General features: G+C 36.8%; 2 protein-coding genes and 1 long non-coding RNA gene across 6 annotated transcripts; 1 reads left to right on the top strand and 2 right to left on the bottom strand.

The window, feature by feature from the left end:
• Positions 1-2,329: 2,329 nt before the first annotated feature.
• Positions 2,330-4,959, bottom strand: LOC106337083. Of its 4 annotated transcripts, XR_001268949.1 has the most exons (9): positions 4,764-4,957; positions 4,329-4,478; positions 4,172-4,216; positions 3,804-4,070; positions 3,646-3,711; positions 3,390-3,565; positions 3,132-3,289; positions 2,954-3,061; positions 2,330-2,878 (listed from the first exon to the last, which is right to left on the bottom strand). It is a non-coding gene; the product is annotated as an uncharacterized LOC106337083 (long non-coding RNA). The 4 variants fall into 4 exon arrangements; XR_001268950.1 differs by having other exon boundaries at positions 3,646-4,070; positions 4,172-4,210; positions 4,764-4,959; XR_001268948.1 differs by having other exon boundaries at positions 3,646-4,070; positions 4,759-4,958.
• A 3,193-nt stretch (positions 4,960-8,152) lies between these two features.
• On the top strand, positions 8,153-9,842 carry LOC106342231 (GDSL esterase/lipase At3g53100). The gene is made up of 5 exons (XM_013781099.1): positions 8,153-8,393; positions 8,480-8,610; positions 8,694-8,927; positions 9,086-9,341; positions 9,484-9,842. Exons 1-5 carry the CDS (start codon positions 8,153-8,155, stop codon positions 9,675-9,677), a joined length of 1,056 nt encoding a protein of 351 aa, XP_013636553.1. The 3' UTR covers positions 9,678-9,842.
• On the bottom strand, positions 9,120-15,048 carry LOC106342229 (E3 ubiquitin-protein ligase UPL7). The gene is made up of 15 exons (XM_013781098.1): positions 14,892-15,048; positions 14,678-14,800; positions 14,343-14,583; positions 13,687-14,249; positions 12,579-13,541; positions 12,175-12,497; positions 11,761-12,039; positions 11,405-11,657; positions 11,120-11,290; positions 10,940-11,032; positions 10,765-10,872; positions 10,538-10,654; positions 10,358-10,447; positions 10,176-10,273; positions 9,120-9,349 (listed from the first exon to the last, which is right to left on the bottom strand). The coding sequence occupies exons 1-14, from the start codon at positions 14,913-14,915 to the stop codon at positions 10,190-10,192; spliced, it is 3,432 nt and encodes a 1,143-aa protein (XP_013636552.1). The 5' UTR covers positions 14,916-15,048; the 3' UTR covers positions 9,120-9,349; positions 10,176-10,189.
• Between the last annotated feature and the right edge of the window lie 2,155 nt (positions 15,049-17,203).

Raw genomic sequence — 17,203 nt, forward strand, 5'->3', positions numbered from 1 at the left:
GTTATGTTTTACACATGGTGGTACACGCATATAAAAGAAACATCATCCAAGATTTCGTGTGTGTGTATTTGAGGTCGATGACTCAATATGTTCGATCAGATTGTGGCATGGCCGATGGTAAAGAAGAACCAACTATCATGTTCGAGGACGAAGCATATTCTGCCCAAGATCTTCATCACCCACAGATTGCAGAAAATTGGAGAGATCCAAGGGACCTTCAGTAATGTCCAAATCAGGGGGAGTAATGTGTGTTGTACTCTTTTTCCTTCACCATGGTTTTGTCTCAATTGGGTTTTCCTGGTAAGGTTTTAATGAGGCAACATTAAAGCACATTACAAGCTCTAAATGGTTATGGCATCCAAAGAAGAGTGTTATGAACCAGATTGTGGATGGCTCATACCCAAGAGATTATGATGTGTAATCTTTCCATTTATCTATGACGGTGTAATCTCCTATATAAGGAACCTCTATGTTATGAATAAAGATAGACTTTTCCATTACTGTTATAACACATTACTCTATATTTCACTTTATTATTGAGTAAACCATTGGAGAAAATCCAACTCAATAATAGAGCTACTCTATTTTAGAGTGAAATATATTTTTAGAGTGAAATATAGAGGAAATTTTTGTGTACCATTGGAGATATTAGTTTTTACACAAAAAAAAGTATTGTATCACCTTGTATTTTATTTTTCTTTAGAAAGTCCTTACATTTCTAGTATATTTGTGGGTTAAATATTTGTGGGAAATAAGTTAAATTTAAATATATACATGCAAATATTAGTTTTTTACAAAAAAAGTATTGGCTCTGATCTCATTTTCATTAAGCCGTTGTTTCTTTATGCCATTTGGTGTTTTGGTTGCAAGATGTGTTCCTTTTTGTGCATAAAAAAAAGATTCTCTTATTCTTATATTTAGGATTCCTGTTATTTGTTGGAAAAAAGTTTCTTTCCTGTCAGTAAAAATAGAAACACTTCATTTTGTCCCGTATATTTAAAGTATATATATATTTGGAGACATCATCAAATGTAATCTGGAAAAATCTGTGACGTCTTTACGTTCTTTAAAACTCAGAAGAAATGTAATCTCACAAAACTACATTGGTCGATGGCTGTTTCAAGAGTAGCTTGTTACCTCCATCTCTTCCAACCACTCTCCAGTTTTTGAAAGCATTTTCTTACAAAGCAAGTAATTTATATTTAGAAATTACTGTACTCATGGTTTATGATTTTATTCACGATCACTTGTTTGTTTATTTTGTTACCGTTCGGTACAGCCGTATAGCTGCAATAGGTGGCATGGAAACTTCAATGCCTACCTTTCATCGTGTGTACATAATTCAAAGCCTAATTATAAAGATGCTCTTGCAAGCTTTATAAAGGGTTACCATGACGGGTGCAAGAATTCAGGCAGACAAAGAAGAGTCTCAAGTCGCTAAAGATCATGAATCTGGCAATTCTAAAAAGACTACCTGACCTTTACTTGTTAGCCGCAAAAGTAGGATTCATTAGGTGAATGTGGAGTGTATACTTTGCTAAATCTTGGATACTTTGATTGTGCCACAAGTATTCAGAGAGTTCTATCTACAATAGTCATTTGCCCAAAATGTAGCCTAAAGAACCTTCTGTCTTCTAGAAATTATATGTAATATTTACTAAGTAACTCTTTGTTATGGTTAGAAAACATTTCAGTTTTGTTTTTTGATTTCCTGTACACGTTTTCTCTTAATGCTTTTTTCAGCTCTTCTTTATTATCTTAGAACTTTATCATCTCCATAACCCTGGCAGACAACCTGGCGTGGCAAACATTAAAAGTGATTTAATACCTTTTTTTGTCACAAATATATAGGTCCTCTAACGCAAATAGATGGATATAACAGAAGTTCAACACCCTAGTAAGTAGATGTACATGTTATAATTCTTATAAAATGTGTATCTGCATGTGCGTTGTGTGAAAGCACCCATTGATGTGAAAGCTCGCATGATATTGGATTCTCTGGTTAGTATAAAATAGTTTGATGTTTCTAGTTAATAAACATGAGCAATCAGAAAGAATCAGATCAAAAAACTGGCGAACTTGAAGATGGATTTCTTCATCTCCTCCTCCCCTCTAGAAGAATCATTCATCAATTTATATCATATGATTCCCATATTTGGACAACACAACAAACACATTCTCAAAATATTATTAGCCAAAAAGTATTTTTTTTTTGGTTGTTGGTTCCAAACCCGAACATTCGAACTTTAGGGAAGGTGGTTGGTTTATCCGTCAAGCACACTGAAACAGAGGGTCGAATCAATGACCAGTTGAGAAGATGCACAATGCAAACTTGTAAAACATGTTCTTAGCTTTCAGATGGATATTTAAACATCTAACTGGTTGAAACAATTGTTGAATGTATTACAACAGAGCACTGACATGGCGCAGAAGCCATGACTTTGCTGCCCAAGGTGATTCCCAAATACAGAAAAATACTGTGCCTAGAAACGCACCTGATAAAAAGAAAGTGAAGCAGAGTCGTTAAACAAATATTCTACAGCTGTAACTTCAGGGATTCAGCCAGAGCAAGGCCATCAAAACACTGAGGCAGACAGGCTTGTCCCTGAAATGGTTGGAAAGAGGTATCTCATCGTACAATAAACTTGGCACCAACATACTGGAGCTCTCCCTCAGGATCAGCTTAGTCGTGTCTGTGACCTCCACGAAAGCTGTCTGGTCCGTGAGTCTTCTGGAAATCGATAATGCTGTTTAATTGATTATCATTAGCCTCTGCTACACGGTTCTCAGCATTCTTAGACTCTTCCATAAGCTTTTGAAAGAATGAACTTATGTATTCAGACATCTCATGGGTTTGCTCCATCGTTGTGTGGAACTTCTGCTTATTAGGAAAAACAATCCATTAATAGCTTTTGTAAATCTCTAAGAAAATGTTATAGATCAGTGCACTGACCTGTCTCAGTTCCCTTGCAAAGAGAACCATTTCTCCCTGGTGGGACGTAAGAGCATTGTGAAGTTCATCAAATAACGATGATGTTGTCTCATCTCCTGATGCAAGAAACTGAAATCCACAAGACAGTTACTATTGGAACACATCAAAAGAAAAGGAAAGAAGTTGACAAAGGGGTTACATCAATGGAAGATGCACTTGCAGTTGTTAACGCTGAAACTTCTTCAAGAAAAGCATTTGAGTTTGCCTTGTGCAAGCTTAATACATTCTGCACTGCCTCCAAGTGAGAACTGTATAAATCCCTTGTGCTCGAACCTTCTTTTTCATTTCAAGAATAGCCTGAACAAACAAAATTTGAAAATAGTATTTACTCAGACCAATTTACAGAAACATTCACTCATTAATTGTTAGGAAACTAAAGAACAAAAGAGTTTGATACCTTGTTATGCGCCTCTAACCGAGATTGGGACAGTTTGTTAACACCATAAATCTGTGCATTTTGCTGGGACAGACACGAAGCAACCATACTGAACATGTTGGAGATTTGTTCAGAAAGTTCTGCTTGATAATTGTCTACAACTTTTCTGTTATCCGCACTGAGCTTATTCTCTCTTCCTACGCATCACCAAATCGATCATATATAAACAAATCATATGATATTGCTTAAAGACGTCCAAAATAGTAAAAACAAATACCAATTTTTTGGTGTAACGAAGCATTTTCTTTAGTAGCTTTCTCCAAGTTAGATTGTAAAACAAAAGCTTGTTGAACCAGCACATTTTTTGGCAAAATGCATAAGCATGTTAGAGACAACGTTTCAAGCATTTGGTTAGAGTAATGATTTAGAAAGTACCAGATTTTTTCTGCTCTGAAATGATGAAATATTTCTCCTTCATGGCATATTGAGATTTCTTCAATTCCTCATTTGTGGAAGCAAGCATTTTGCTGGTTTGGTTCAGGTTTTTCTAGATAGCACATTAAAAGTTTCAGAGCAGTATTGATCTAGCATTAAAGTCCAACAAAAGGTATGAACCAATGCCTCGGTGCTATCAAGCCTGCAGGTCAGATCAGAGCACTCCCGCACTTGACCAGTGTATTTGTCATGCAACTCCTCAAGTTTCTGGTCATAGAAATGTATAAATAATCGACTTCAAATGCCATTTCTGACACTAACGTAAATAACAACTGTGTTTTTGATCTATTAAGTAAGGAGACACCAACCTTTTGATAATTCTCTATCTGACCACCCATCTGTTCAATCTGTGCCTACCCAAAGAAGCAGAAAGGAGGTGATAAGTTTACCATGTCTGTTTATGCAAATGAACATTGTATTCCTTCAACCTAAGAGAAATCACAACTGTGCTCAGAAAGTCAATACCTTTCTTTCACTCTCCTCTTGGTAGTATCTCTCAGAAACGACAAACTTGAAGGTTGGATTGCTTTCTCGGAACATCAAAACCATTTAACTCATAAATCGAGCCTTCTTGCAAGATATGTCGGAAGGAGTTAAAACGGTAAACAGTGTTGCCTGTGAGAGGAGTAGATGAAACAAATTACAACAAATATCTAATCGATTAATCGGTTCTAACAGCATAAAGTAAATATCGAGTTATTTTGCATCATCTTACATCATAAACCTTGAATAAAATCAATAAACGAACACAAAACCATCTAAACTAAAACTTTCTAAATCAATAAAACGAAACCAGAATCATCTAAACTCAAGCTTTCCAAAAAAATAGATTGATGATTGAAGAGAAGATGAATTTTAAGAGATACGAAGAGAAGTTGAGTTCAAGGAGAGGGACCTTACACATATTTATACTGAAACCACACCGGCTCTCAGATCCAAACAACGCTTTGAAGACACATCGTGGAGGCATTAATCAATGAGATTAATCACGAAGCAATTAATCAGACTGTTTCAGTCGGGAGAAGAACCGCAAACATCACGGACTCGCTGCCACACGTAGAGCAGAGACGAACTATGTTTCTTCGATCGAGCAGATTTAGGTTAGAAGGCGAACCCCATCTATCCGGGCCAGAAAAATGGACCAAATTCCCGGCCCATCGCGCAATAAACGACCAAAGCCCAACAAAAAGGAGAATAAATGAAACGCAGTGGTTTGTGCGGATGGGACACGTGTCAGCTCCCGGTCGCGCGACTTATCTACGTGGCGCGCCCAAAAAAAAGAAAATTGTACTTTATAATAATAGATAAGATTTAGGAAAATAATTAGTGAATTCTTGAACAATCATGGTTTCTGTCGTGATAAGATGAAAATTCTGAAAATGAATTCTCCACAGATGTTACCAATCCCAGTCACATACTCCTATATGGTTGTGATGTCTTTGTTCAAACTAATCACAAGTTTGTCAAAAACAATAAGAAGCTCCCTTATTGAATCACTAATATTTACTATTACACTACATGTCGAATTGAACACATGCCACACAAAGTGTTTATTAGCCAATTATTATTTGTGATGTTAAGGAATTTGACTGAACCTTGAATTTTGTTTTAACCAAACCGATTTGAATTAACAAAAAATGGAACCAACCCAATTTTTTGTTTGATTGAACTTTCAACCAATTTTGTCAAAATCAGAATGTTTTTTTTTGTCAAACATTTTACATAGTAGAACCTAAAGAAAATTATGAGGTACATGTATCAAACAGACCACTGTCAAGCTCAGAGCCAGCCCTTGGGCCAAGCCAATGAAGCCCATGCTTCCGGCCGACAGTTTTAAGAAGAAATTCCGGCCACATATTTGCAAAATTCTGCTTTAGTCTAGTTGTTTAAGACGCAGTAAATAGACTTAATATGTCCAGTAAGTCTTTTGATGTCATCTAGATGAGTTTGAATTTCACTATTTTATGCTGATGTATCCAGACTGGTCGTGTTTCATTCTGGCTAGTGTGTTGTATAACTCTGACTATCTTCAAAGAAGATTACCTTCTTGTAGTTGAGACGGTTGAGTTGAACTATTGCTTCCAGGGCCAGAGCTTCTGCTTCTAAAACTGAAAGCTGGACCTGAATTAATAGTTTGTGCTCGTAGTCATGTAAAACCCACACTATTCCTGCTTCTTGTTTATCATCCAACCAAGATGCATCTGTGTAACGGTAGACTATATATTCTGGAATATGATCAGATGCATAAGCAAGTTGAGTTTGGGAAGAACAGACTATTTGGACTGGATCATTAGAGTCAAGTGAGGCTTTAGCTTCCAACCAAAGTTCATGATCCATAAAAGCTTTATAGATAATCTATGGTATAGACCATTTCTTTGCATTATATTATATTAGATCATTCCGAGCTTTCCGTATTCTCTGGACAATGAATGGGAATGTAGGAATAGGATGATCTTTATATCTGGACATTAAAAACTGAAAGGTAATCCATTAGAGAGTTAGAGGTAGCTTGTTGACCTGAAGGGATTTCAATTCCTGCTAGCTCCCAGATCTCTTTGGATACACTGCATTGAAAGAGTAGATGAATAGTTGTCTCTTTGGATTCTCCACAGAGATTACAATCTGGTAGGACTTTCAACTTCCTTTTTTTGCAGAGTTGCTGCTGTAGGAAGTATATCCTGAAGAACTCTCCACCAAAAGTGTTGAATCTTTGGAGGTGTTGACAGTGCCCAGATCTTGTTACATAGTTTCTGATGCTTGCTATTGTTGTCAGGGTTTGGGGTGATAGGTTTGACTTGTTGATGATATCCAGATGTGACAAAGTACTCTACATCTTTTGTGAAGATCCAAACTGGTTTATCTGGTGTAGAGAATAAGCTTGGCCTCCCTCTCTAGATTTGGGCTAGTTGTGAGCTTCTAACTTAAAACCAATTGGTGATAAGTAGATTTGTCATATCCCTTTGTATATTACTTATGTCTCAGTTAAACTCCCTATGTGGAAGCTTATATTCTCATACTCTTCCTCGAAATGATAGTTCTTATTACCATCAATCTCGATAACATCCTAGTCTAGGATTCAATTCGGTTAGACTGCCGGAGCATTCGGGCCAGATCGGTTTAAAATCGATCGGGCCTCTTTCAATGAGCCGGATCGATTTCAGTTCAGTTGGGTAAGGTGTGTTCGGGCTATGATATCATGTTAGATTTGAGCATGAGCTTTCAACTTAAAACCATTGGTAATAAGTGAATTGATGGCAACCCTTTATATATTACTCATGTTCCAGTTAAACTCCCGATGTGAAAGCTTATTTTCTCACACTCTTTTAACTAGGGGTATATCCTCGGAATGAACATGACGTTGAAGTTACTTCTCATCCCATATATTTTGATGCGGTAGAAGCGGGTCTGCGACATGTTACTGATGGTTCAGTGAGGTTATACATGTTCTGACTGGTTTTTAGAAGAAACATTTTTTTTTCTAAATTACACAAGAATAAGCCCCATAATTCGTGTTTTATAGGCCACGAATATAGCCAAAATTAACACAATTAGGGCCTTCTGCCAAGTAGAAAAAATAACTCTAATAGAATATACAAGAAATAAGAAAATAGCGATGATTGCTTAAGCACAGTATAAGGAAAAAAGAACCATCATTGCTTAACCACAATCTTTAAAAGGATACCAGAAAAAATAGATAAACACAATCTTTGAGATGCGCAAAGTGGATGCCACATTACTAGAGACATTATCATAACCACAACAAAAAAAGTTGGTGGAGGTCACACTTTGTTTATAATGCTATTTTTTGCCAATATTCAACTTTGTTTTCATCATCTCTTGTCAAGAACATCTATGTATGCCTCCAACGGTTCAAACAAGAAACAACTTGTACTAATCAAGAACTGAGCAATCAAATAATGAAAATATTATATGATCTATCAATACCCTTCTGCTTATAAATATTACTACCCTTCAAAGTTCAAACCGACCAATTGATCAGTATGAGATTCAGATTGAACAGAGCAAAAACTTCCTTGCATTTCCCATAGTATTGTTACCCATGGTCCAAGATCAATGACCGACCAAAGAGACTGGCATCATACAGTTTCCACCTACTCTATTGCACTAACAAATACTTTTTCTTTATCTTAAAATGGGAATGATTATCTTTGTATGACATTCATCATGTACTCAATTCCATTTTTCTTCTCCACTAATAATCATTAGCTATCTCCCCTTCTCTCTCGGCTCTCTGTTGCATTAGACAAGAAAGACAAGAAGGAAAAGTAATGCAAGAGATGAGAGTTTCAGGGTTTTGGGTTCTTTTATTGGTTTCTTGTTTAATCTGCAAATCCAAAGGAGCCATTGTTCCTGCACTCATCATGTTCGGTGACTCCATTGTTGACGTTGGCAACAACAATAACTTACTCAGCATTGTCAAGTCAAACTTCCCTCCTTATGGCAGAGACTTCACCAATCGAACACCCACAGGAAGATTCTGCAACGGTAAACTCGCTGTAGATTTCTCAGGTACACTTTATATTCACAAACCACATCACTCTCTGATACACTCTCTCCCTAACTCTCACTGGATTTATCTTCCTACTTGTGCGTAGCTGAGTACCTTGGCTTCCCTTCATACCCACCTGCATACCTAAGCAGAGAAGCAAGAAACGAGGATTTCTTGATTGGTGCCAACTTTGCATCAGCGTCTTCAGGATACTATGATGCCACATCTGTTCCATTTGTAAGGGAGACAACGCACTAAAAACTTTAACACACACACATACCCATGAAATGATCCATAAGGCTTTGCTCTTCCATTTGCAGGGCGCGATCCCCTTACCACGACAGTTGAGCTATTACAGGACGTATCAAAACAGAGTGAGGAGCATGATCGGAAGGGAGAGAGCACGCACTATGTTCTCTAAATCTATCCATATTTTGAGTGCGGGATCTAGCGACTTTCTTCAGAACTATTACGTCAATCCGCTGCTCAACATCCTAAATACACCTGATCAGTTCTCTGATATTCTCATGCGATCTTACTCAGAGTTCATCCAGGTACTTCTAAGTTTACTAACGAACTTCAAAACTTAGAACCTAATATTCCAAACAAGGCAACCATATGAACTTGCAAATTTACAAGAAACAAACAACTCGTTTCAGTTATTTACTATTTCTGCGTGTGTCAACAAAAACTATACTGTCGCTTGTAACAGAATCTGTATGAACTAGGAGCAAGGAGAATTGGAGTGATATCGTTACCGCCAATGGGTTGCCTGCCTGCAGCTATCACTCTTTTCGGTGCAGGAAACAAGAGTTGTGTCGAGAGGCTCAACAATGATGCTGTCATGTTCAACACCAAACTTGAAGCCACAACACAGGCATTGATGAAACGACACTCAGGCCTCAAGCTTGTCGCCTTTAACGCCTACCAACCTCTCATGGACATCATCACCAACCCATATGACAATGGTATGCCTCTGTATACACAGGAAGAATACTTATTAAACTTATAGCCATGATACCAGAATAAATTCTCAGATAATTAATCTAATTAGCAACTAACAAGATACCATCAACATTTTTAATTTATCTAAACTGCATCTAATTACAGGATTCTTTGAAACAAAAAGGGCATGCTGTGGAACAGGAACAATAGAGACATCGTTCCTTTGTAATTCTCTTTCCTTAGGAACGTGTTCAAATGCCACAGGATATGTGTTTTGGGATGGATTTCATCCCACAGAGGCTGTGTACGAGCTCTTGGCTGGTCAACTATTGAGTCAAGGGATTTCTCTAATCTCTTAAATTAAATTCCATCTCGATGAATTCAAACTGTACACCTACAAATAGTTACCCTTGTCTCTCTCTCTTTCTAGGGATATGTGTGTGACGAAGTATCCGACTCTCATAAACTAAAATAAGAGAGAGCGTGTGTGAGTGTGTGAATGTTGAAACTACCAATTTGTTTTATGTGATGCGTCAATAGATACAAGCTTTGTTAAATATGATCAAAATCTTCACTGATTTATGTTCTTGATTTATCTCTGGAGCATTTCTAATGTTGATAACAGTAATAATTTTGGCAAAGCTACAAATATGTCAAGTTTACTGATAGGTGAACATCATAAAACATTCACGTCTGATTAAACAAATCTGCGTGGTTAATTATCATATACCAACTACCAAGAAGTACCAAGTTCCTGATATCACAAGACAAACCAAACAAACTATTTGCATCAGCCCTAGCGGTATACCTCACACGCCATGTATATTAAAGGTCTAGCTGCTATACCGGATAAGTACCTGGTCAGAGGTCTCTAGGAGAGTTCAAATCCTGCATTTGATGTAATCGCGTACAATAGTTTCTCCCTCATAGTGCTTGCTCGTTTATACGTTGGAAGCTGAAACAATCAACAAAGAAAGAATAAACAAACAGGTACATGAGTGTTGGCATAAGTAGACAAACATGACGATTAAAACTCCACCTTAAGAGTATTGTAGCACGTAGAAGCAGATGGAAGCCTTTCTACATCTTGTCCTCCAATGGCAGCCCAAAGAGAAGTGTCACAAGAAACCTTCAGACGCAAAAGAACAAATGTAAAGAATAAACTACCAAACAGATAATTTCACATGAAATTGTAAGAAGCTAAAGTTCAAAAACAAACTTTGTGGATGATGAAGGTTGGCTGCAAGTATTTGAAACCAAGGAGTGGTGCTCGAGAACAACTAGTCACAAACTTTAGGAGCATGCAGCGTTCACTCGGTTCAAAACCTTTCATAACCTGCGGCAGGATACCCGGAGAGATATTAAACAAGCAGCTCAAAACCTCTGCGTACGCCATAATTTAGGCAGAAGAAGAAGAGATCAGGGCTTCTGAGTCCGAATCATTACCTCCCAAAAGATTTTGATTGTTCGACTGCTATCAGAGTAACCACCAGTGTATTTTGTATTCCTTCTTAAGTCATCAACATCGATATCATGGTTTCCTCCAGAGAGTAACTGCACATAGTCATTTACGTAAGAAAATAGCCCTGTGCAAGAGAACGATTACAGTAAAACCGCATACCTGATTAAATTCATGGGTGTTAAACAGTTTCAACCAAGCAGGAGATATAAGGTCGGTTAACCCTCTGTAAAATGCATTTGAAAAGGGCACAATCTGCATTCAAGGCACAGGACAACATGATTACCACATCATTCAGTAATTTTATTGATTGACCTTAAATTAAACGGAAAAAGACGAGACCTGGCGGTTGAGTTTATAGTCGGCCATTGCATGAATATATTGCATTTTGTTCTCAATCGTTACTGAGATATCCTTCCCACCGGGTTTGAGCTCAATTATGCTCATTTTCCCACAAAACTCTTCAGTGACTGTGAAATCCAGACAGAGTTCCTGTAAATCACCCTCATATTGCTGCATACAACAAACAAGAGTCTTAGTCTCAGAAACCCTCTTTTGTTATACTTAACTCAAGATTGAATTTCGTCCTATGAGGTGACAGATTTATCACCTGCGAGTGGTTTTTACCTTGATATACATAAGGTTCCTGTAGAGCTCCGGATCAAGCCCTGACAGTTCATCAATAAAGCTATAACGCCCCAATAGCTTCTGGATGAAAACGTGTGAAAAGGAGTAATCCAGAAGTATTCCTTCATATAGAGCTTTTCCAACAATTCTTCCAAGAAACTCAATCATCTGAATCCCGTTCTCAAGGTACCGAGCAGATGGGCTAGGAACAAGCAACCTATCTGAAGTAGTAGTTTGCGAGAATAACCCATACCTTGTGAAAGAGAATAGAATGTACATGCCAATAAAAACAAAAGTTAACCCATTGGAAAAGTAACAAAATAGATTAGAATAAAGTAACGCACAGAAGAGCTTACTCAGTAGCAAAAGCTGCTTTGGTTATGTCCGTCAAAAATTCTTTTGAAAGGCCACCATAGTCTAGGCCAGCCTCAGGAAGGCCAGACTCGTTCACAAACGAGACATGAATGGAGGATTTTAGCCTGCTACCGATGGAATTCAGTTGTCGAAATCCATCCTCGACCACATGACCTCGACGAACAACTATCTCTATTGATCTTGCGCCAGGCGCATCCACTTCACCAGCCATTTTCCTTGAAGCTTTATCCATGCTTATAAACTCTCTAAACACATGAACCCTGCATGGATAGCAACACATTTAAATAAACATCATTCATAAGATAATAAAAACTGAGACAGGTAACAGTTAGTTATAAGTCATTGTAGCACAAAAAGGACATAAATAGGCTATAAAGCGAACCAATGTGAAATACCTTTCTTCAAATGGAAAGACATGCGGAGTAATTGTTATAACAGAACCCATGCTTGGAGACGTAAAAACATCATTGGTTGGTAAAACCTCATGAGTTCTTGCAGCAAATGCAATTGGAGGTCTACTAGTTCTACCAGGTGAGAGCCACAGGGCAGAAGGACAAAAAGGGTGCCTGCAATCTCTTTCATACAATAGATGCAAACATCTGATAGCAGAATCCATAAGTTGTCTATTCTCAGGACCTGTGCCACGCAACAATCCATTGTACACGAGAGTGTTAAGCACTGACGCAATTCTCCGTTGTTTCTCTAGCGTAAAGGGGATCTATATCATGCCAATACAAACCTCAAGTAAATATCAGACTAATAACAAATAAGCTCCAGGAGACCATATTGTGTATTTTACCTGCTTTTCATAGAACTGTATGTCATCAAGAACCACGAGTAAATGCGCATAGCTTGCACAAAATAGATGAAGCAGACATGACACATCTTTGGATATACCTACAGGACCACTCCTAAGAGTTTGCACGTCCCACCCATCATCAGTTGACTCATTAGCCTGGCTTGATCCTGGCTGATCAACGGTACTCTCCACATGTTCCCGCGGCCCCGGTGATTTACCAGAGAACTTGTTAAGCACATTCACCCACTTGTTGACTCCGTCATTCTTAAGGTGCTTCAGTTTCTTCTCAGAAGCACTTCTTGTATTCCATGAAGCTTTAGCAGGTTTATGAGATGATTCGTCAGCAGTGCAACCATCTTCAGGGAGTAGGACACTCTCTAGAGAGCTCCACAAAGAGACAACGTATCCAGGACAGAAGGATAACATATTAAGGACAGGCAAAGGTCCTACAACAGGATTCAGCACGCAGAAGATTCTCAACATACATGAATAGAATCGTGCAATGTCAAACAATTCTAGGGTTTCTGATCCTTTTTTACTCCTCGTTGATGCATCTTTATCTGCTGTAACACGAGTTTCTTTCCCAGAAGCTGCCAACAGTTTTGCGAGATGCCACTGTTGACATACTGGTCGAAGCAATTCAACAAACGAAATCTTTACAGAACTTTTTCCTTTCTCCGTATCATCCGGTGTGGCCTCAAAGTCAAGATGAATATCCCGAGTTCCAACCTTTTCAACTTGAGACAAGAGATTCTCGGCGAGGGTCACAATAACATGAACATACAAGACATAAAACATCTCTGGATTAGATTCTTGTGTGTCCATAAAATCGTTTTCACTAACTGTTGCCAGGGATATGATGTTCCCCATAGCCCATCCAACAGAAGGAATCTCCGTTGTACAGCTTTGCTTCTCTGAATGCTCTATTTCTGATATTCTGGTCAACAGTTTGTCCCTCAAAATCTGTTGTCACCTGCCACACTTTAATAAGTTCTTCGATTGTTTGGTAAAAAAAGCAATGGCTCTTCTGAAAAGGCAACAGAGCTTAAAACAACTAAAACCTTTCTCTAACATGTTTTGCTATAACAAAATTTGATATGAGACTTACCAATATAGTATGAAAGCTTGGCATTAGTATGCTTTTGTGCTTCAGTGCACGTATGAGAGCGCTTGGAAGGCAGCAAACTAGTCGAGGAACTGTAAGTATTAGAGAAACATATCCTTCAACAGCCAAATTTGTGTCTGGTTGATTGTCATCAACAAAAGTAGGTTGTCTCGCATGGAATGGTCGTAGAGCCAAAGTTACTGCACTCGTAGTAATCAATAGTCTCTCATCTGAATTTTTGGTTAATGACTTGATATATTTTCTAACTGCTCTGTAATATCCACTTTTAGAGCTCCCTAAAAACTGAACGATCATTTTCCCAGCTGTTTCTGCATCTTCAAAGTTTTGTTTTGAGATAATCTTCCAGCTTTTGGGATCGGTTAAAACAATAAGGATGCGTAGTAAAAGGGCACTGACACCAAGAACATCTTTTATCCTCTCCTGTGAGTAACTACACTCCGTGAGAAGGAAAGAGCAGAGAGACACCAGTCTTCGTGTTTGACAGGCCCATGTTTTACTCTCTTCAAATGTACCAACTGCTAGTGAGCAAAAATGATACCCTTGATCTGCAAAAGCAATAACAACATCTATCTAAGATCTATATCAATCCTAATTTCCAAGACCAACAATCCAAAAGCCAAGGAAGAAAACAATCATACCATTAGAGTTGATGCTTTCCAGTAGAATCTTAAAGCAAGTGTGCATGCACTGTACATCTCGTGGCTCTATCTTTTGATGTTGGACACACAGAGATCTGATAAAGAAGAGGAAAGGTCTCAACACTCTACTTGACACCCAACTCTTAGTCAGTGTATCAGAATTGCAACTCAGCGAACTCTCCCACTCTTCCTGGATCACAAAAGCTGCCTTCTTTCTCACAATGTAAGACCTCCAAACTCTCTACGAAACATTTATAAGAAGATGAAAAGTTTATTATGCCTTTTGTTCAATTAAACACACAAAGAACATCCAAAAGATTCCAACTTGAGAGAACCTGAATGAAAATAGCAGCAGCATTAGCACGTCTCGCGTAACTGCGAAGCTCCCTTGCTTGTGAGACTTTAGCAAGCAAAGCATCCCTTGACATCTCCTCACTGCTGGCGCCTCTGAGGGAGACCTGACGAGAACAAAACACAGATCCATCATCATGCCACCAATTCGGAAGCGAATTGTAAATAGAGAAGATGATCGGAAGAAGGAGGAGGTACCTTGTGTTTACGATTAAGGTCCATTGGAGGCTAAAATTTGATTCTCCGATCTTCTTCGTCTTCGTTCGTATTGACGTTTTAAGGATCGAAGCGACTTCCGTATCAATCTTCGAGCCACTTCTTTTATGACGTCAGCTTACAGACAAAAAAAACGATATTAGGCCAAATGACTAAAACAAAAACAATAATTAACCAAAATTTTGCATTGTCTTCTCTTTTCTCTTCCTATCTCTCTTTACCTTTTTTGCTACAACCTTTTCCGGGCTAAACCCAAGTGTTTTTCCAAAAATTTAATAAAGATGCCTTTATATATGATTTTATTTGACTATGAACACATTTATATTCATACTGCACTGAAAAATAAAACAATTTATGACTCTGAAACTATTTAAAACTAAATTTTATTGTTTTAATATCTAAAATATATTAAATTTCAAAAATATATAACAAAAGAAATAAAAGAAAATATCCCAAAACACTCTAAAATGTTTTCTTCACAAAAAACACGTAAGGAAGAGAATGACTAAAAGATATTTTATTAAAGAGGTAAAAGACACTTATATCTCTATTTTATAAATTTAATAAATGTTAAATAAAAATATTTTTTATTTAAAAAAAACTATTCAATTCGAAATTTTTTTGATTTTTTTCAATTTAAAAAAATATATATTTTGAAATCCAAAAATTCTTTTTAAAACCATTTTTAAAATTGTTATTATAAATTTTAAATCTTAATTATATATTTAAAATCATAAACAACACCACTCCAAATTTAAACCTTTAGTCTATAGTAGTTAATCATATGAGTATAAATATTTTCTACCTTTATAATGAAACATATTTTGGTCATTTTGACCCTTGTATGCTAAATTGTGATTAAAAATTTATTAGAATTATCTTAGGAAATTTCTCAAAAACTAATTAAGTCTTTATTATAGTCCAATTTCTTATCTTTAATTATTTGAGTTCTCACTAAAACAATTTGTTAGATTCAATAAATGATTTAAATTTTTGTTTGGTTTTAGGATCAGTACTGAATTTGTGTATAAATTGTATTCTCTTTTCTCGTATGTTTTGCTTTCATTATATCGTTATTAGAAAATCATTATGGATTTATTTTAATATATCTTAAAACAATGGTGGTCAGTGGCGGATCTAGACACGATTTTAGCTGGGGGCACACTGCTACAAATAACAAAAACAATCTTGATTGGGGGCACTTTTTATACTTATTCAGTAAACTACAAACAATTTCATCAAATTAATCTAACTTATTCAAGAAAAAATAAAAAAATAGTAGGGGGCACGTGACCCCGTACCCGTACACCTACGTCCGCCCCTGATGGTGGTAAAAAAAGCAACTGTTACGCATGAGAATCATGTTATTTTTTTGTTAAAGGAGAATCATGTTATTACTTATTACCTTTGTTTCATGTGGCAAAGCGAATTCCAAATGAAAAAAAAATCAAAAATATAATAACATTCTACAACATTTATTTATTTTGTATGGTTTTCCCGGTTCACTTCTTCGTTGGCTTTCATTGTGTGTAATCAATTAAAAACAGAAAATTAAATTAGAATGCCAAATCCATTCCAAGTATATTTTTTAGCTCATTTCATGATTTCCTCTTCCTAAAATCACGCTTTAAAGAATTACATATACTCATATTGCTTGTGCAATACCCACAGAATATCTTTGGATTTCGAATTAGGGGACTGAACCTTCCTAATATTTACAATTATTCATATCGAAATCAAAACCATAAAATCTCGAGAGATACGATCTAGAGTATGCATCAAATATAGAAAACGAATCTATGCTTAAGCTACATTCACGGTTAAAAAAAAAACAAGCAGAAATCGTATTACTATATAATGCTCACATAATATCTTTGGTTTCAAATTGGTAACTGAATTTACTACTATTAAATACTACTAGAAAATCTTTCCAATATTTAGAGTATTCACCAAGTTTTCCTCAAAACCTAAACAACTCTCCCCATCGCCACTTCCTTATATAAATAACGACGCTTCTTCCTAAACAAACTCATACCATCAAACAAACAAATGGCTTCTAAAAAGCAAATCAAAACATCGATTGTTTCTAATGAACAAGCCATCCCCATTAACAACTTGAAGCCAGTGCACACCGCTAAGATGGTTCATGCGAAGGTTCTACATTCTTGGAAACAAAACATTCAACTAGGGGGGGAAACCATGGAATTCGTTTTGGCTGATGAGAATGTAAGCAATCCTAAATTATTCCCTTAACGTTTTTATTAGAATGTTATTATTCTAAATGATGTTAATAT

This window comes from Brassica oleracea, chromosome C4 (genome assembly GCF_000695525.1).
Source record: "Brassica oleracea var. oleracea cultivar TO1000 chromosome C4, BOL, whole genome shotgun sequence".
Taxonomy (NCBI): Eukaryota; Viridiplantae; Streptophyta; class Magnoliopsida; order Brassicales; family Brassicaceae; genus Brassica; species Brassica oleracea.

Excerpts from the sequence above, each read along its gene's own strand:
- LOC106342231 (XM_013781099.1), top strand. The coding sequence starts at position 8,153 with ATGCAAGAGATGAGAGTTTCAGGGTTTTGGGTTCTTTTATTGGTTTCT. Across the intron at positions 8,928-9,085 it reads CTTACTCAGAGTTCATCCAG|AATCTGTATGAACTAGGAGC; the intron begins GTACTTCTAAGT and ends CGCTTGTAACAG. Across the intron at positions 9,342-9,483 it reads CACCAACCCATATGACAATG|GATTCTTTGAAACAAAAAGG; the intron begins GTATGCCTCTGT and ends ATCTAATTACAG.
- LOC106342229 (XM_013781098.1), bottom strand. The coding sequence starts at position 14,915 with ATGGACCTTAATCGTAAACACAAG. Across the intron at positions 13,542-13,686 it reads CAAGCTTTCATACTATATTG|ATTTTGAGGGACAAACTGTT; the intron begins GTAAGTCTCATA and ends AGGTGACAACAG. Across the intron at positions 10,655-10,764 it reads CAATCAAAATCTTTTGGGAG|GTTATGAAAGGTTTTGAACC; the intron begins GTAATGATTCGG and ends ATCCTGCCGCAG.